Here is a 21237-nt window from a genome sequence, read left to right as displayed (position 1 = left end):
ATGTGTAATTAGACACAGGAATCAACAATTATGTGTTCCTTAGAGTCTAAGGGCAGGGAGGAATAACATTTGATTAAGGCCAAAATAAACAAAACAACCCACTAATAACTAAAAATGAAAAAAAAAAAAAAAACAGTCTACACAGATTGTCCATCGTAAATAAAAAATAAAATGGCTAAACATTCTTCCTTTCTAACACAAAAACAAAAGGAATGAAAATGACAGCAGTTTCTAGTCTTAAAGCGTCCAGTTTTTTTTTTTTTTTTTTTTTTTTTTTTACATTTTTTCTTTTTCTTTTTCGAAAGAACATACATTCAAAGACTGGGACACACATAATTTCTTCAATTATGAATACAGATACAGAGTAGTGTATGCCCCCATACCTATATACCAAAAACAAAAACAGATGTATTTTCTTCCTTTTAACAACTATATACAACAGAACAAGGGGAGCTCTTGCAACATATAACCGCTCACACAGAAATATTGCAATTACAATTAAACTGTTAAAATTCAGGAAAAATCTGGGCGTTTTGGTTTAATGTAGTTTGTCCATTTACCCCAAATTTGAAAAAAATCTTCCATTTGAATTTTTAGTAAAAATTATAATTTTTCCATCACATATATATTATACACTGTATCGATCCACTCATCTATTGTGGGTGATTCTGGTTTTAACCACTTTCTAGTAATTACTTTTTTACTAGCTGCCAGAAGAATTAACAACAGTTTTCTATCCTTATTGTTTCCCCCATCTAATGCGATATTACCAAAATATAAGGATTCACAGGTAAAATTGATCTCTATTTCAAATACAGCTTCCAAATTCCTTTTAATCTCCTGCCAGTACGGGTTTAATTTCTGACATGCCCAAAATATATGATAATGGTTAGCTTGCCTTTCCCCACATAATCTCCAGCAATCAGTACTCTTCCCTCTGTGTATTTTCTGTGTAGGTGTAATAAAAAACCGAATGACATTCTTCCAACAGAATTCCCTCCATATTGCAGAACTTGTAGATTCCCATTGTGATTTACAAATTTTCTCCCAATTATCCTTTGAAATATTGAGATTCCCTTCCATTCTCCATTTGTCTCTGAGATATAATGTATCCTCCTGAACAGATTGCAGAAATCCATTATATAATTTAGAGACAATCTTGTTACATGGTAGAGCCTTAGACACTGATAGGATCACCTTTATTATTCCTGTCTCTGCTATCTCCAATATTTCTGACTTAATATTACAATCAATATAATGCCTTACTTGTAGATATCTATAAAAGTCACTTTGATTAAGCCCAAACTTTCCCTTTAGTGATTCAAAGCTTTGGATTTTACCTTTGTTGAAAAATGTATAATAGTTTGTAATACCTATCTTGGCCCATATTCTAAAACGATCGTCTATTCTATTCGGGATAAAATCTGTATCATAGGCACACCATCTTATTATTCTCACTGCATCTTCCAAATTGCCTAGTTTCTTTGCTTGGTGCCAAATTTTAAATAGTAAATTGATCAATGGGTTTGTTTCCTTAATCATTCTAAGTCTTAGTTTGTTGTCAGCAACCAAAGCAGGTAATGGAAACTCTTCCATCATCCCTTTCTCTATTTCAATCCATCTTGCTGAGTATATTGGACTACACCAACAGACTAGTGGCCTTAGTTGAGCTGCATAATAATACTTTTGGAGGCATGGGAGACCTAGTCCACCATTTTCTTTTCTTAATTGCAATGTTTTAAATCTTACTCTAGGTTTTTTGCCTTGCCATAGAAATCTAGATATTAATTTATGCCATTCTGTGAACTGCTGATTTGGAATTTCTATTGGGAGAGTTTGAAATAAGTACAAAAATTTTGGTAGAATTATCATTCGCACCGAATCCACTTTTGAACTTAAACTATAGAGAGGAATAAGGTTCCAACGGAGTAGATCAGACTTTATTTTTTTAAGAAGGGGGTTGTAATTTAAGTCAAATAATTTAGAGTGATCACCAGACATTTTTACTCCCAAATAATTAATTGACTTTGTATCCCATTTTAGATTAAATTTCTCTTTAATTTCTTTAGGTGGTTCATAATTAAATGTTAATACTTGAGTTTTTGTGACGTTAAGTTTATAACCAGATATGGCTTCATATCCCTCAAGAAAATTAAATAAAACAGGCAATGACTTTGTAGGTTGACACATATAGATCAATATATCATCAGCAAAAAGAGCAAGTTTATGCTCCCCAAAACCCATGTCAATCCCTTTAATTGAGTGGTTTTGTCTTATCCACTGGCTCAAAGGTTCAATGAACAAAGCAAAAAGTAGTGGTGAGATGGGGCATCCTTGTCTTGTACCCCGCTCTAAATGAATGGGATCTGATAAATTTCCATTGATTTTAATTCTTGCATATGGCCTATTATATAGTGTCTTAAATATTTCTATAACTTTATTATGAAATCCAAATTTTACTAATACCTTATATAGAAAACCCCATCTCACTGAGTCAAAGGCTTTCTCTGCGTCTAAGCTTAATAGTGCAGCTTCCACCTTATGATTTGAAATGAAACTAAGTATATGCAGAGTTCTTCTGATATTATCCGTTGCTTGCCTTTGACGGATAAAACCTGTTTGGTCCAAATTAATGAGATCTGGAAGAATCTTTTCTAATCTTCTAGCTAAAATGGAAGTAAATAACTTATAGTCAACATTTAGAACGCTAATTGGACGATAATTGCCACATTCCAATCTATCTTTTCCCTCCTTCGGAATAACTGAAATTATCGCTTCTCTCCATGAAGGTAAGATTTCCCTTTTTTGTACTACACAATTAAATGCTTTTAATAAAGTTGGGGCCAAGTGATCGAACATGGTTTTGTACCATTCTGCACCATAGCCATCTGCTCCTGGGGATTTACCTGCCTTTAATCTTGTTACAGCTATTTTTAACTCTTCCATCGTAATTTCACCTAATAATAATTTGTTTTGTTCCTCTGTTACAGTAGGTAATTCTAATGAGTCTAAAAATGAATTTATTTGCAAATCATTATTATTTTTAGGTTGTGAGTAAAGAACTTTATAGAATTTTTCAAAGTGTTTTTGAATTTGCTCTAATTTACAATATATCTCCCCTGTTTGAGTATCTCTAATTTTATTAATGGCTCTATCTGCTTGTTGTTTTCTTAGTCTATATGATAACAATTTTAATGACTTCCCCCCCACTTCATAGTATCTCTGTTTACAAAACAAGAGTTTCTTTTGTATTTCTTTAGAGTAAATGTCATCTATTTCTTTAACTATTTTTTTAATATCTTGTTTCACCTTATAAGTCATTGTGGCCCTGTGTTGTTCCTGTAGTCTTTTTAATTTAATTTCAAGATCTTGTAATTTCTGCCTTCTGAGTTTCTTCAAATTAGATGTAAGTGCAATGATTTTACCCCTTATAACTGCTTTCAATGCATCCCAAAGTATTGATGGTGACACCTTCTCGTTATCATTTATCTCTAGATATAATTTAATCTCATTTTCCAAATTTAGTTTAATTTGGGAATTATTTAGAATATCTGAATTCATTCTCCATAGTGTAGATCTAGATTTTCTATCCAGGGCCATAGACATGTAAATAGGACTATGGTCCGAGATATCCATCGTACCAAATTCACATTGTTCAATTAGATGCAAATCTTTTTTAAAAATAAAAAAATAATCTATTCTGGAGTATGTCATATGAGGATGAGAATAGTGGGTATAATCCCGAACCTTAGGATTTAGTTCTCTCCATGCATCTATAATTCCTATTTCTTTGAACAAACCATCTATCTTTTTAATTAGTGAGTTTGGTTCTCTAGTAGTTTTAGAACTATCCAATTTAGGATTTAAACGTATGTTAAAGTCACCTCCACATATTAGAGTTCCTTGAGCTTTAGCAACTGTTAAATCAAATACTTTATGGTAGAAGTTCCACTCTGAGCCAGGAGGAGCGTAGACATTCAAAAAACTAACTAAATGTCCCTCAACTTTCCCTGTTATCAATATAAATCTTCCTTCTTTGTCTTTTATCTCGGATATGTGTTCATAATTCACCTTTTTGGCTATAAGAATGGCCACACCTCTTTTACGTGCTGATTTATAGGATGAAAAATATACCTCTTTGAACCCCATTTTGTTTAGTTTTAAGTGTTCTGCATCGTTTAGGTGGGTTTCTTGTAGAAACACCACCTCAGCTCCTGCCTTCTTTAGTTTGGACAAGATTTTTCCTCTTTTAACTGGACTAAGTACGCCATTGACATTAAATGAAGCAATTCTCATGTTTTATAATCAAATTGTAAAAGGATTTTAGCAAACGTATCATTGCACACAGTTTCCCCTTAGACAAAATAAACTGGAACAGATTTGTAAACGATAAATCAAAAAAGTTACATGAGTTGTACAACATAAAGTGAACTTCCAAAAATGTAGTCATTGTCACGACTATTTTCGAGCCCTCACTTGAAGGCTCGAAGGGAAAACCCCTCTTTAAGAGTCTGTAGAAGGGGCCCTTGTGAATGGCAGTAAAACAAAAGGCGATTTGAACTAAACATACCACATGTCCCGATTATTTCTTACTACTCACTATTCAAACTAGGCTGATCCAACTAAAAGCAACCTGGTGATGTGTCTCTCCTTCTCTTTTAATCTTAAATACCTTCACCAAGTGTTGAAAACATCAAAATGACGCAGCACTCTTTCCAGCACCGTAATCCACCTTTCCTTCCAGATCCTCAGACGATCACGTCCATGCATAACTTAAGAAGGTGGAGAACTCGCGTCGTTTCTTCGAAAAGTTTGCAGCTTCTCCTTGTATGATGGTGGTCTTCTCTGTTGTTTACCCGTGCCCCTGGCATTTCTCTGCCACGTCATGCGCTGAATCTGCTCCATAAGAGTGTTTGGGAGGCTGATCGGTTGCACTGGGAATCCCCTCTTTGACATGTCCTGCGTTGCCTCCTCGACTGTATTATAAATCTTCACTCCATCCTCGTACAGCACTTTCAAGCGTGCAGGATACATTGTTTTAAATTTCACTCCTTTGTCTTTCAAAGCATTACGTATCTCTCTGTACTCTCTTCTCATCTGCAGCACTTCAGGAGCGTAGTCGTTATCGAAAGTGATCTGCTTTCCTTGCCAGGCAAATCCTCTCATCTGCCATGCCTGTCGAAGTATCAGTTCTTTGGTTGAGAAACTTTGAAAGTTGACCACTATTGATCGTGGCTGCGCGTCTGCCGGTGGCGGTTTACCCAGCGCTCTGTGTGCACGTTCAATTTGAAGAGATGTGCCCTCGTTCAGATTTAAATTTTCCTTCAGGAATTTTTCTAGAAAGGAGATCATTGTCGGGAAGTCTTTTTCGGCACCTTCGGGTAGTCCATATATTCTGACATTATTCCGTCTGGAACGACCCTCAACATCCACGAGTTTCTCTTCAATTCTGGTGTGTAACTTTAACACACCTGTGAGTACCTCTTCGGTGTTTTGAATCCTCTCTTCTGCCGTCGCGATACGGCCTTCCGCCTCCTCCAATCTGGCTTTAGTATTTGTAATTTCTGCTTTAATGTCCTCCAGTTGAATTTTATTATCTCGACGAAAATCCCTTAATTCTCTAAGAATAAGGCTCAAATCAACATTCTCTCCGGAAAGACTCGCTGGATTTCCCTCATGGCGACTTGTTTGTGTGCTGGGGAGAGAGCACGCCGATTCATCGTCGTGTATTTCTGCAGGTTGCGCTATTTTTTTAGTTTTGCACCTAGTTTCCATGTTACCTCCCTTTTATTTTTATATTATATCTTACTTTTATCGCTAGTTTAATGATTTTAGGGAGTTTTCAGAACAACACTTATCGGGAGCACTAGCTCTATGCTGCCATCTCGTCGATGTCTCAACCGGAAGTCCCTTAAAGCGTCCAGTTTTAAAGAGCGGAATTTAATTATTATAAATTATAGTGGGGAAAACTAAATATTATGCAGTTCCTCGAATTAGGGCAAGTTAAAATACCGGAAAAAAACAGAGTTCAGGCAGAGTAAGACAAGTGTATTTGTTCTCAGGGATGATTCATAGATCTGAGGGGAGAAGGATGCTGCATTAAATTTCTTGAGGATGGGCAGGCAGAGGGCTTGATGTTTATCTTGTTTTATAGGACTCAGACTGGGTCTGAAGTTGACTCTTTCCCTGAGCTCTCACTCTATCCTGTGCTGAGCCCAGATGACTTGCCTTGCATACCTGCCAGCCAAGTGGATGTGCATCAAGATGCATTTAAAGGTAAGGTCTCAGTTAACACTTTGAACTCATACAATCACATGGTATGATCAAAAGTATAATTTATACTTTTATAAATAGTATAATTTAAAAAAAAAGTAATGGCAGGGTTTCAATTATTATATAAAAAAATGTAAGAGGTTAATTTATTAATTTTCACCTCTTGAAATGGTTATAGCTTCATTGCTTCATTTTTAAAAAAATAAAAATTAATCATAGTAAAAACTAATTTTGTTTATGTCCTTAAATTTTGCATATGGGACAAATAATACCTTTAACTTGATGCACAAAATAATCAAAATTAAAGTCCCATTGAAATGCCTTGAAATGCACAGCGTTATTCAATATGTGCATCTCAGTCCAAAAAAAAATAAAATAAGTTTAATAGATCACTCCTATACAGTAGATTTAATATTGAACTGTTACTACTAACAAAAAAACATGATTAATACAGTGTGTAATGTAGATTGAACACAACCAGAATATGCATTTTATTGCTGCAGTAGCACTTTATCCATACACTTCTAAAACTTATCAGGTGAATGTATCAAAGTGCATTTTTGTGAGTAGCAGTCAGCTTAGTCTTGCCAATGGGCTAGATTTGATGGTTCCAACTGACAGATAATCTAAGAAAAACACTAAGTAAAATAATTATTATCCACAGAAGCAAATTTAGTACTTCATTAAATTGTGCATGTTATTTAGAACACATCCAAGCAGAATAGTAAATGTCATGACTGTGTTTTTGTTTTCCTGTATGCTACACTGTACTACACTGCATTTTAAACTTATTGACGAGTCTACTGTGTTTTAAATCATGAGAGAAAGTTCCACTTTAAAAGACTGAAACAAATCAATTCAAATCATATGGTTGCTTTACAAATAATCCTTATGATTGACCTGTGACATTTCATTCATATTCTATTTCAGATGTCAGGAGAATAACATAAAGTTTGGTATTTTAATGTGACATGTAACAAGAACAAGAATATGGCAGAGTGTCCAAAACTGTAACTTGAGGGCCACTGTCCTGCAGAGTTGGCGACAACCCTAATTAAACATACCTGAACCCAGCTAATCAAGGTCTTTAGACTCACAAGAAAATTCTAGGCAAGTGTGTTGGATCTGGCTGGATCTAGACTCTGCAGGACGTCGGCCCTCCAGGAACAGGTTTGGGTACCCCTGATCTATGGCAAGTGTTCTTTATTTTAAGTGCTCTTTATTTTAAGTTATTTTATTTGTCCTTTCCATGAAATATGTAACAATGTAGTCTACTCTCCAAATCATGACGATATCTCCAAATTGTGGCGCGCCCCTGCTCTGCCCCTGCCACCTCTGTAAAAAATGGTATAGTCTGGGTCCATCACCAACTCTATATAAGAAGTTGAGTTAGAGAAGATAAGTTACTTTATGTTTTGTAGGGTGACCAAATGTGCCATTATCTGGGATCACGTTCTGGCCAAGATTTCTATATTGCCTAAAATATCCAGATTTTGGCTTTGTTTCCATGTTTTCGTACTTGCTGAAGGTAATTATTTAAAAGTAGTCCAATAACATGCAAAAATTTGACATAATCTGTATCATCACGCGTGAGAAGGTGGGGTCTACAGAGAACAGTCAAAGCGATGCAAATACGCATACATATCAGGTGTGTTTGACTTTAAGTGGGGCTGCATAAACCGATTGTTGTATTACATCAAAGTACCATTAGAGCTATTCGAATGCATAAGAAGCCATCTGCTCTACTCTCTATAGCTCTTAATTTATAAATCCTTGCCAGAAAGTCTCCCTGGAAAATGGCACGTCTGGTTACCCTACTATTTGAACTACCATTTACATATGGGAAAGAGAAGAGGTAGTGAAAGCTATGAAACTTGCAGGATGTTTTAATGGTACAGCATCAAAACATCAAGACAATAAAAAAAAAATTGGGTTGTAACCCCTTTTAAACTATTAATTCAGGAGTTCGCCTTCTTATGCAGTCCTCATGGTTAATGGTAATTGAACAAGGCTTGCTGTCTTCAATGGAGGTTCGAACCTAAAGTTCGGCTTGAGCTCCGAGTTCAACCCCCCATTGCAGTACTACCTAGAGGGAGAATAACAAAAATATAGATGGAGAAGAGGAAATGGAGGTATGCAGGAAGCATTAACACTAGGACTGTGCAATGAGTCCTGCTTAAATAGGCACGTTAGGTGGGCAAGTGATAAAACCGGTGTTGTGGCTTCACACCGGTATCACGTCTTTAGCAGCAAGCTGTGGTGATTAAGAAAAAAAAGGAGCTTTGCGCCACAGCATTGTTTTGTTTATTGTTTATTATTATTTACTTTCACTTGTGTTTGGGGTGGAGCGTTTTAATTAACGTCAGAAGGAAGGAGGATAAAAAAAAGTGGTTCGTACCTGAGAGAGATTGCGGCATCAGTAAGGTTTGCAGTTACGAGAGTTTGGATTACCATGCAAAGTGGAGAGATGGCCGTTGTTGAACTGTTGCTTCCTGTGAGTGATGTCTGGTGCGTTGCGGAGTTTCACTCAACTTTTATGTGTTGCACTTCAAGATCCTCTGGTTTTAATAAAGCTGTTCAGAAGACAAGTGATGTCTTCATCTTCTGCAACTCTTCAAACATCATCTGTAATAAAAAGTGACCATATCAAGTCAGCTGGACACCTGTTCACCAGCAGCAAGCATCCTTATTCCTCTCCTCAGACAAGGGGTCAATCTTCTAACACTGTTACTGCCACAAGAATGCAGAAGCCTCCATCTACCACCAAGAAAACCACAATACCCACAGGCCTTAATGCACCGATGACAGTACCTCAGCAATTGGTTGTTTCCGTTAGTATTGCTGCCTGGACTAGAAAAGCCATCGTGGATACCAGTGATGGAGTACTCGAGTCCTGGACTCGGACTCGAGTCCGACTCGAGTCACTATTCTTTGGACTCGAGTCCGACTCGAGAATCCACTCTCTGGACTTGTGACTCGACTTGGACTCGCGGATTGATGACTCGTACTTGGACTCGGACTCGAGGATATATACAATCGGACTTGAGCATCCATCACTTTGTTTTTGACTAAATATGTTATAAAAAAATTATATAAGGTGTTACACTTTTCCTGTTTCGTGCCCAAGACCGGCCGCGATCTCCCTTCACAGACACTGCTACCTCTCGCTCTCTTTGCTTGACAACACACTCACTGACGTCACTCACATTTACGCTCATGCAATACATGATGCATGATTCGCGGGCTAAATGTTCACATTTGTAAAATGCAGAAAGACGTGCCCCGGATCGTGAAGTTCGCCTACGCGAATTTTGCTTCTAAGGGGCCGTTCACATGTCGCGCCTCAAAACGCATGGAAAACGCTAGGCGCGCCACTTTCTTCCTTGTCAACAAAGCGCTCGGGCGCTTGCGCTCCGGAAGCGTCTGCCGTTTCTAAGCAACCATCAGCTGCGCTCTAGCTCCAAGCTGCGGTGCGCTTGCTGCATTCTGAAAAGTTGAGATGTTTTTATCTCGATGCGGCGCGGACGCGCCTGGAAAAAACGAGCGCGTCGCTTCCATTATGCGCGCGCAAGCCGCGCGTCTACATTTAAAATAACGAATTTGAGCGTGCAAAAGACGCTACATGTGAACGGCCCCTAATGCTGGAAAGAGCAGCGCTAAATGTTGTGTGTGTAATCGCACAATTGAGGAAAAGACTGGGACAGCCTCAAACTTTAACAGACACCTGTCACGGATGCACCCAGAAAAGTAAGTAAAATGCTTTCCATTGCCTAACGTTAGCTTTTTTCAAGAAAATATTATTGACTAATGCATATATGATAACAAACAGAAGAAGCTAGGGTTAATGTATGTCTGGTTCAGATTACAGCATTTTTTTTGTCTGTTGATAACTTAACGTTACTAGTCACTGTGCCAGATCAGTTTTTTGCGATATTTGTCTGTTGCGATAGTCACTGTGTCAGATTAAACATTTTTTTGCAATTTTGACTCTTAAAATCCTGTGGTGTCGACAAGAAACATGTCAGACTAACGTTACACGTTGCTTTCTGACCAGTCGCTTGCCGTCTCACACACACACACACACACACACACACACACACACACACACACACACACACGTTAAATAATTCGGTCACACACACAATCTCTCTCTCTCTCTCTCTCTCTCTCTCTCTCTCTCTCTCTCTGCATATCGTATTGATTTTTACGTTTTAAGTATCTTTAAAATACAGTGTCCTGTAAAATGCAGGTTTCTTTTTTTTCGCTGAGTGTATTTCTGTAATACAGTGTTAAAGGATTAGTTCACACAAAAATGGAAATTTCCTAATCATGTACTCCTTTCACTGCCATCCAGGATCTTTTTTTTTCTTCAGTGGAAAATAAATTGTTTTCTTAAAGAAAATCATTTCAGGATGTTTTCTTAATGGACTTCAATGCCAACTCAGTTGGTTGTTCTTGTTTCCTCATCAGGGTGAGTAAATTATTAGGAAATTTTCATTTTGAGGTAAACTAATCCTTTAATGTTACTTATATATTAGAAAATTGCAAAGGGAGTTTATTTACTGATTTGACATATACACTTTGCAACACACGTTGCAACTTTACGACAGTGGTGTCATTTTTGTTTAATGTAGAACCTCTTTAATACATTTTATCAGTTTTTTGAAGGTCCCAGAGTGGAGACATGTAGGCACTCTCAGACTCGAATACGGGACTCGAGACTCGACTCGGACTCGAACTCTGGTAATGGTGACTCGACTTGGACTCGACTCGGACTCTTCTTTGGTGACTCGGACTTGGACTCGGACTCGAACACTGGGACTCGAGACTCGACTCGGACTCGACAGTTGGTGACTCGACTACAACACTGGTGGATACTGGTGCAAGTTTCACACTTATTTCATGAAAGTCTCATAAAACTGCTTCCATCATCCATTCAGCTCCACCCATGGTCCCATGGACCTCTCTACTTGGCAAATGGAAAAGCAGAGATTCCATTAGGATGGATGAATACCACCATACAACTCCATGACCAAGCTTTCACTATACCTGCTGCTGTTCTGACATCACAAGCTCTCACCTATGCTGTAGTCCTAGGGTTGGATTGTATCTTCTTTAGTGGAATGCAGCTTAATGTCACAGACCAAAAATATTCTTTCAAGTTTTCTCCTGAAAAAGAGTATCCCTTTCAACCAGGCAATGCCAGTGTGCCAATTGTAAGTCCACCACAAGAAAACCTGCAACAGAAGAAAATCACACGGAATCTGTCTTACTAAGTTCTATTCCACCTCCATCCACTCAACTGCTTATTCAACACCCTGACAGTATGGATAAAGAAGTGTTAATTCAAAAAGCAGTGGATGAAGCTCATTTACCTCTAGATAGTAAACAACAGTTGCTCCCCATTCTGCAAAGCAACCCTCAGGTGTGTACTCCCCGGACTGGACATACTGATGTTCTGCAACACCACATTTATACTACTTGCCAAGTCCCCATTAAACAAAAAACATATTGCATGTCCCCTCTTAAACAACTTGCCATGGATGAGCAACTTGAGGAAATGCTGAAACGAAGTAGTTGTTGACCCATCCCACTCCTGGGGGAGTTAAGAAGAAAAATTTGCCTCGTCTATATAGATGATATAATTATTTACTTGCCTTTGATCGCCCAGCACTTCTATGACCTTCAGACTGTCCTTCACAGGTTGGAAACTGCTAGGCTAACTATTAATTTGACAAAGAGCAAGTTGTTCCCCATCCGTCAGGCCACTGCACAGAGTGTGGCTTCCATCTTCAGAAAAGAGATCCTGACTCGATGGGGGGTGCCGGATTTCATCCTCTCAGACAGGGGTGTTCAGTTTGTCTCAGCTGTGTTTAGAGAGCTGTGTGAGAATTGGTGCATTACACACAAACTAACTACAGCCTACCATCCACAAACCAACATGACGGAATCAGTGAATCATACCCTCAAAAACATGATGGCAGCCTATGTAGACGACAATCACAAGAAGTGGGACCAGTTCCTGCCCGAGTTCCGATTCGCCCTGAATTCCACCATCCAAGAGACCACTGGACTATCTCCTGCAGAACTCCAGCTTGGCAGAAAGCTCCAAGGACCAATAGACAAAATGCTTCATGGCCCTAATTTATCTCCAGACACTGCTGCTTATGATGTGGTCTGTCATCTCCATCAGCTGCAGATGCATGCTAAAGAAAGTAGTGAAAAAGCCAAGATGAGACAACTGAGGAACTATAACAAAAAGAGGAGAGAGTCAACATTCAAATAAAGACAGAGTTTGGCTGCAAAACTTTCCACAATCAAGTGCAAAACACCAATTTAGTGCCAAGTTGGCACCAAAATGGAAAGGGCCTTACCGTATCCTGAACCAGCTGGGTCCGCTGAACAATCAGATAGCCCTGGAAGACACTGGAGAAGAGACAATTTATGAATGGTCATGGAAGCGAATCTGCCTATCGGAAATGTGACATAGGTGACGCGATTTCTACAGGGATTTTCAGACTTTAACCGTATTGCTGGACTTATTTTTTGTTTTCTTCCCTGCTCTTCGAGGTTTTTTTTTTTTTTTTTTTTTTTTTTTTTGGACATTGTGAAATAAAACTTTATTGCAAATCCTTTAACTTTTTTTTTATTTATATATATTGTAACAGGTGGTTCTTTTTGCTATCTTTGTCAGGAAATTCTTAGCTGGCGCCCGAAAAAAAAAAAAAAAAATTCTCTAAAAGACTTTTAATTGTGCTAGGGCTGTCACCACCGTTACAAAGCCTACCTACGTTTGGAACTTCATTAATTTGTGTCTCTGAAATTTATGCTCAAAATACCCCACAGATCATATTATACCAAATGTAAATGTCCATTTTTGACTGGAAGCAAAAAAAATGCTATTTTCTTGTGTCTCTTTGAATGCAAATGAGCTGCTGCACCCTCTTCATCATCATGATTTATTTATACGTGGGACATTGTTTTGTGTACATTCCAGAAAAAAAAAAAAAACTAAGGAAAGTTGAGATGTCTGTGGGAGTTCAGAAACGGTGCTTACTGGTAGAGAGAGTAACTCCCTTTAGAATTCACTTGTGCTTTGCAATGTTTCAGATCTTTTTTTTATGCACAAACAGCAACATTACACACTAAAGGAAAAAGGCATAATAGGTCCCCTTTGAAGTTGAACCCCTTTTCCCCAATTCCTGAATTTTAGCCATCCCACATTTTCAGTTGAAGCAGCTATAAACCACACATCATTCTGAGGAAAGAAAACTGCAAAATCAAAGAAACTATATGTTGTGTGCCTGTTTAATTTAGTAATGTCAGTAATGTGACAAATGTGTTTTTTTTTCACCCTATAGACACAAAAAAGCATGGTGGGAAAGATGCTGAAGTGGCAGTTGTTGATGAAGAGGCTATTTTGAGTTTGTTGGAAAACAGTCAGACCTTCCTCCCTCTCTCTCAGAGACCCAACCAATCAGCAATACTTGGTACTGAGACATGTTTTTATCCCAACGAATATGTTTCCACAAGCAAACAACTCTTACATTTGTTTTTGAGTTTGTATTGCTTATCTCATTGACTAGATTATTGGCTAAAGGAAACTAAATTGAGTAAAAAAAAAGGAATTTCAAAATACATTCTCCTAAAACAACTCTTGATATCTGTTAATGTCTGTTTTAAACTTTTTAACTCATGTTTCAGACATATACTGTAAAATACATTTACTGGTGAAGAAAAAAACCTTGTGTGCATCTCCTTATTTACAATGTTGTTTTACATACACTGATCAGGCATAACAATATAACCACCTTCTTAATATTGTGCTGGTCCACTTTTTAATACAGCCATGATCCATGGAAGAAGCATGGACTCACTAGAACCCTGAAGGTGTGCTGTGGTATCTGGCACAATGATGTTAGCAGCAGATGGTGGGGCCTTCATGAACTTGTTTGTTCAGCACATCCCACAAATGCTCGATTGGATTGAGATCTGGGTAATTCGATGGCCAAATCAACACCTCAAACTCATTGATGTGCTCCTCAAACCAGTGGTGTAGTGTTGGAGAAGTGGGTATACACTTAATTTATGCCAGCCTTCGCTCCCGACATGCATCAATGAACCTTGGCTGCCCATGATAGGGTGACTAGACGTGCCACTTCCCGGGGACGCATTCTGCACAGGATTTCTAAATTGCCTAAAATAACCAGGTGTTGGCTGTTTGCGCTGTGCCGATTGATTGTTGTATGACATCAAAGGTGCAGTGCAAACAGCCAACACCTTATTTTTTTTGGCAATTTAGAAATCCTGTGCTGAAAGTGTATCCAGAAAGTGGCACGTCTGGTCACTGTAGCATGACCCTGTTGCCAATTTACCACTGTTCCTTTCTTGGACCACTTTTCATAGACACTGACCACTGCTGACTGGGAACACCCCGCAAGAGCTGCAGTTTTTGAGATGCTTTGACCTAGTCGTCTAGCCATCACAGTTTGGCTCTTGTCAAACTCTCTTAAATCCTTACACATGCCCATTTTTCCTGCTTCTAACATGTCAACCTTGAGGACAAAATGTTCACTTGCTGTCTAATAATATATCCCACCCACAAACCAGTGCCGGGATGAAGAGTCAATCAGTGTTATTGACTTCACCTGTCAGTGGTCATAATGTTATGCCTGATTGGTGTATGTGTACATATGCATAATTCCTCTTTTCTTGTACATGTTCTAATTACATTTTCAAGTTCACATTTACATTTTCCACAATGTTTTAACAGACAGCAGTCACAACCAGGCAATGGTTGATCTGTTTGAAGCATTGGCTGATGATGGATTTACAGCCGACAGGTCCAGAGCAGGGCCCCAGCAGCTGTCAGGGATTGCTAGTTGTATCTATAACAGTGATGACGAGGAAGCTGGGCCTGAGCTGGAGAAACAAGAGTCAGAGCTCAGTAGAATCATGTCACAAAGATGGGACTGTGACATGCCAGGACCCTATGCTAGGCAAAGGTCACTAGATTACTTGTTAATATTTTTAGAATTGTTTGTTATATGCTTTTAATTCTTGTTTGCATAATTATATAGCATTATTATTGTTGTTGTTGTTGTTGTTATTATTAATAATAATAATAGTCATGTTATGCCTGTCAATTGTCAATTATTTGATTTAGTGCCATGTTTAATCATAATCTGTCTTGACTTCCTGCACAGATTATGTATGAAAGAAGCAAATGAAAGCTCCTGCGAAGACCAGCTGGCCTCATCAGATGAAGAGCTTTATTGGAAGGGAAACAGTGCTCTCTTTACTGATATGTCCATTCCACAATTAGATGGAGCTGCAGATGAGAATAGTGGTAAGCAGAATCTTATCAAAGAATTTAATGAACTACAATGAAAAACTTTTGGTAAAATGGTGTATACATACATGTTGTCATGTTTCCTGTAGATTCATCACTAACAGACAAAGAGTCCCGGACACACTCATCTTTAAAAGCAACAGACAAGATCCTTGGTAGCAGAAATGTTTTTCCAAGTGAAGCTGTTCATATGGAGCCCCCATCCTCTGCTAAAATTGTTATTGAATACAAACATTCTGAGCAGCAACTCCAAGAAGATTTGGCAGATAAGAATTTAAAAAGTGAAGAGACAAATGAATATTCAACTGGATTAAGAGTTAACAAAGAGGTACCATATATTCCACCAGTTAAGCACCCAATCCCTTTTAACACAGCAAATATACCTAAACTTGGTGCTGAAAAAATAAGTGTGCATTCTTTGTGCACAGATAAAAACCAAGCCACTGGCCTTAATCAGCCAGATCCTGATGATTCAATTTTTGGAAACTCTAAGCTTGCCCAGAGCATTAAAAATTCTACCACTATTAAAAATGTGGACAAGAACCACTTATCCATCCTGGAGAATCACAAGAGGCTCTTTGTATGTTACTCTGAGCTGATGAATTGCCCCACCAAGACTGAAATGGAACTCTGTCAAAATGACTTGAGAAGACCTGTGATACGTTTTGACCAGATACAAAGCCCTATGGAAGAGAGCCAAGCTTTGGGCCCTCAAGAAGGTGAGACGGGGCAGGATGGAAAAGAGGAAGATGTCAGCAAACTGAAAATAAGATATGAGGATTACCAAGAAAATAAAACTGAGAGGACCATTGTGGCACAACAGGAGGCACACTACAAATTTTTCCCTAGTGTTATTTTGTCCAACTGCCTGTCCAGACCCATCAAAAAACAGGCTGGGAGCAAGACTGGGGATGGTTGCTATACCTTAGACCATCCTGAGCAGCGAAGGTCAAGGTTAAAGTTGATCAAAAAGAAAACATTTGGTCAAAAAAGGTTAAGTCCTGTGAGGACTCCATCTCCCATGGAAGAGGAAGCCACGGCACTTCTTTCCAACACTCTAGGCTCCCTTAACCAGAAAGAAATGTATAAGGGGGTTGAAATGGAAACTTCAGATTCACCAACTATTGAAGGATTGAGTGAGAACTCAATAGAGGATGGACTTGCAGATATTCCCACCAGAATCTCTTGCACCAAGGTGTCCAGTTTGCCGGGTAGCAAATATACCTTGCGGGCAAAAAGGAAAATGAGTTATGACAGTGAAAATAGAGATCAGGCAAGTTCTGGTTCTTTCAAACAAGCTTTGGGGCAACATGAAGACCTTAAAGGCAAAGATCATGTCTTTAGCCAAAAAAAGAGGAAACTGACTAAAAAAGAGCCGCCAATCATCATTAAATATATAATCATTAACAGGTTCAAAGGTCAGAAGAATATGTTAGTGAAGATTTCCAAAATTAACGCTGATGAAACTCGCACTGTTTTAACACCAGAAAAGCTTGCCCAATACAAAAAGCTTGCTCCTCTCAAAGAATTCTGGCCTAAAGTGCCAGAGTCTACAGCAGTGAAGTACCCACTACTTGAGCCAAAAGTAAAGAAATGTCCCAAACGAAAGGCGAAAGTCAACTCAGTGTCAAAGAGGGCCAGCACTTCTCCAAAATCTAGGTGTCCACGAGCTGGTCAGCCTAGAAATGCAAACCATGCAAAAGCATTGATAACTTTACCGAAATTACCCCCTCCATGGCCTTGTTATAATGAGTTCACTGATGACTGCTGTACAGAGTATTCTGATGTGATGGTAGAGTTGGGTTATTTGTCAGAAAGAGCCTCCAGTCCTACTGATTCAACCCCACCTAGATGTTGGTCTCCTACTGAGTCCTTTCTGGAATCAAATTCGAATCTCATAAACCCCCATAATGATCCATGTCTAGGTTCATCCTATGAAGCTCCAAAACCATACCAACGAGGTCTTTGGGATAGAAGACGAACACCCAGGCCTAAAAAGACTTCTGCTACCAGCCCAAAAAGACAAGCAAATTCTACAACAAAGTTGGTAAACAAAGATTCAGTAAAAAAGGAGGGTTCACAAAGAAAAAGTATTCGAGTGGCTTCAGGGAGGCATAAGAAACGTTGTGAAACTATTAAAGGAATTGTTGTTGAAGATGGCACGTCTACCTCTCCGAAAGACAAAAGGCTGAATGAGAAGCAAGCACTAAGAAAAAAGCAGGTCCAAGGTGAGAAGAGTGATCATTCACAGGCTCCATATTCAGTTAACACTGCACCTATTACTTACTCATTTGATGACCTAACTCCTTTCCAACGTCCAAGTTCTCTAAAAAGCAGTCAAGAAGACCTTACTGTCAGTTGTTCAGGCTCTCAAGCAGAGGTCACCAGCACTGGGAAAAAATCCAATCAAGATGTTGTTTTTGTCTTCAATGCCATTGCCTCAAATGACTCACAAAAAGACTCACAAATTGTCCTCAATCCATGTATTGAAAAATCTCTGAATCGTATTCTTTCCCCATCCACCAAAACTGTGGGACATCCATGTTCAGTCATCGCATACAGCAGTTCTTATTCAAAATCACAAAATATAAGTAAAGATGAGACTGTCAACAAAAATCTCAATAAATTCAAATCAGAGGTCTCTGACCATGAAGAGAACACCAGAACCATACAGCATTTGCAATCAACCAGCAAAACAACCATAAAATCAAGAAAACTGCAAACAAAAAAGAAAGATACCATAACTACTTTATTGGAGTCTGTCGATTGTAGATCCTCCCTTATGCCCTCAGCTAAGAGTGCAATTAAAGCTGGATTTCACACAGGTCTCACATTGTCCTCTCACCCTAAAACTGAAGAAATGTATGTTCCTGAGTTGCCTTCTGGGCTGGTTGTCTTGAAGGAGCTTCTCCAGAAGAGGCAACTTAAGACAGGACAGGAGCCACATGAAAGTGATCATGTGACTGAGGCTATGTCTACTACCTGTCAACCTACTGATATTCCCAAAACAGCCAAATCTAAAACAGCTCATTCATCAACATCAAGAAGACCAAGGGGTACAAGAACTAAAGTGCCAAAAGAGTTACAGTTCAAAATCAAAAGAAATAAAATTAAACAGGATGGTTTGAAAATTGACCATCAGTCATCTGATGACAGTCCTGTGTTTTTCTTTGATCCTGGCTTTGACAGCTGTTGCTCTATTGAGGATAGCTTGTCCCCAGAGCTCCCAGACAATTACAGCTTTGATATCAATGCCATTGGGCAAACAGAGTTCTCCAGTCTTTATTCTGGTAACCAGTTTGTTTTAACTGATAGGAACTTGCCTCAGAAATTCCTCAGTGATGTCAGTCAGGAGGCAATCAGTGCCCTTGTTGGATTAGGGGACAGGACACAAAATGTGTTTAATGTTGATGAGAACAGCAAGCATGAACAAGTCTGGCATAAATCTGGGGCTCTTAGTCCAGAACTCTTTGATAAGCCATTTTGTGAAAGTGGCAGTGTTTACCCCAGTAAGCTATCTCTTGATTCAGAAAAGATATTTAGTAAAGATTGGGGTGGCTCTTTAGGTAAAATCCATGGCCTCAGCCACTTTCAGGACTTTCACTGTGAAAAGAGAGATGTCTTGCTTGACCCAGAGCCCTTTTCCCCCATTACTTCTGCTTCTTTTGCTTATAATGGTGTTTCCCCAAATAGTGATCCCCTAGATGGCAGTTCAGCAACACCAAGCAGTTCCCCACATTCCATCAACTCGCTGTCCCAGCTGAAAAATGGATGTCAGAGTTTAAAGAGTGGAGGAACTCACATTCTCAAACCTCTCATGTCACCGCCTACTCGGGAAGAAATCCTAGTTACTCTGATGGATCTGGACCTCTCAGAAGCCACCTACCAGGAACCATTCTGCAGTGACCCATCAGATGCACCCTTGAAGCCAAGGTAATAATTATAATAGATCCCCCGCATGGGTTTTGTGTTTGTATATTCTTTAAAGTTGGTCTATAAATGCAAAAGAAATGATCTATAGCCTTCTGACCTTTTATTTGTTTGTTTGTTTGTTTTTTGGTTTTGTTTTTTCCAGGGAGGTTGGTGGTAGGAAGTTGATTTTGGAAACCAGGCTGGCCAATGAACTAGTTGAATTTCATGGAGACTTGTCTCAAAATGGCTTACATTTTTGGAAAGTTGCATTTTCAGCAATGACAAATCAAACCTCTGCACCAGCCCATGCTTGTAAATCCTCAATATTGACCAAGGACCAAAACCCACTTTCTGGCAGTAATCAAAAAGTTATCATGCTTCCCTGCAAATGTGCCCCAAGCCGAGAACAGGTGCAGCTCTGGCTGCAGGCCAAAAAACAGTATGAGTGCCTTCAGAGTAATAGGAAACAAAAGGGTGGCCAGACAGTTGTGGGACTTAAACAGAGTACATGTGACAGGAACTCACCTCAAAATGAGGACTTTAATTCACCTTCCTCAGAGAATCATGATAAAAGCCTTCAGAGTTGGGAGAAAAAAATTGAAAAGGCTTCAGAGTTGCAGAGTATCAGTAGGAATGGCTTAAGTTTGCCACTTCATATTTCACCAGTTGAGGCAGTTTTACCTAACAGTAGCCCTAAGAGTGTGAAATGTATCTTGGAGATGGAAACAAACAAAGGTCGTCGGATCACTTCTCCACATCCTCCTGATCTTGCAATCTTGCAACAAAGGCCAGTTGAGATTAAACAAGATGACAATAAGGACCATGAGGATTTGACTGATGTATTACAATCCCCCAGCATGGGCCAGTCTCAAAATCTCAATGAGACTTCAATTGATGATGTACAATCAAAGGATCTCTTGAGTCCATCAGTTTTTCTTGTTAAACACCTGATTTCTGATGTCAAATGCTCTTACCTGCTCCATAGCACACCTGTCCACCGGAGAAGCTACACAGATGTCGATGGATCTAGCTGCAGTCCAATAAGAAATGAAGGTATAGTTTTATAGTTTTTCCTTCGAATTTAAATCTTTTAACTAGAAGTTGTTCAGCTCTGTTATCTATAATGGGTTCACAAACATTTTCATACTGAAACCTCCTAGAGAGATTGTGTCAGTGGAGTTGACGTACGGCTGGGCAATAAACAATAGTATTTCGATATCATTAAAAAAAATTGTCAATAACTATAATTTACTCAATTTGGATTAATCTAACAGCCTACAACGCTCCGGTTACCCACGTAACCTCGGTTCCCTGATATAAGGGAACGAGCGTTGCGTCGTCATTTTTGACGACTGCTAATGGGGGTAACTCGTGTTACTGAAGCCTGATTTGTTAACGTTTGTGAAGTTGCACAAACCAATGGCGCTTTCACCCGCCAGAAAGGGCGGAGCTGACTGCTATATAAGTCGGCGAAAAGCACCATATCATCAGAATCAAACAACTGAAGCGACAGCCATCGACTCATGTGCAACTTTAGCACGGCAGTTTACGCAACGCTCGTTCCCTTATCTCAGGGAACCGAGGTTACGTGAGTAACCGGAGTGTTCCCCTTCGAAAGGTAACTCGTTGCGTTGTCATTTTTGACGACTGCTAATGGGGAACGTATCCAGTCACGCCGTGCTAAAAGCAAGAACAGAACT

The 21237-nt window shown here is 39.0% G+C and overlaps 1 protein-coding gene across 1 annotated transcript in view; it reads left to right on the top strand.

The window, feature by feature from the left end:
• Positions 1 to 21237, top strand: part of rev3l (REV3 like, DNA directed polymerase zeta catalytic subunit) — a 175498-nt gene that overhangs the window by 109286 nt on the left and 44975 nt on the right. The window contains exons 9-14 of the mRNA XM_073852739.1: positions 6155 to 6276; positions 13635 to 13763; positions 15047 to 15278; positions 15480 to 15622; positions 15715 to 19558; positions 19701 to 20590. Coding sequence (XP_073708840.1) covers positions 6155 to 6276; positions 13635 to 13763; positions 15047 to 15278; positions 15480 to 15622; positions 15715 to 19558; positions 19701 to 20590 — 5360 coding nt within the window. The remainder of the gene's footprint in view (positions 1 to 6154; positions 6277 to 13634; positions 13764 to 15046; positions 15279 to 15479; positions 15623 to 15714; positions 19559 to 19700; positions 20591 to 21237) is intronic.

This window comes from Garra rufa, chromosome 13 (genome assembly GCF_049309525.1).
Source record: "Garra rufa chromosome 13, GarRuf1.0, whole genome shotgun sequence".
Classification (NCBI taxonomy): domain Eukaryota; kingdom Metazoa; phylum Chordata; class Actinopteri; order Cypriniformes; family Cyprinidae; genus Garra; species Garra rufa.
Note: the sequence above shows the minus strand (reverse complement) of the source record. Positions and strands in the feature narration are given on the sequence as shown.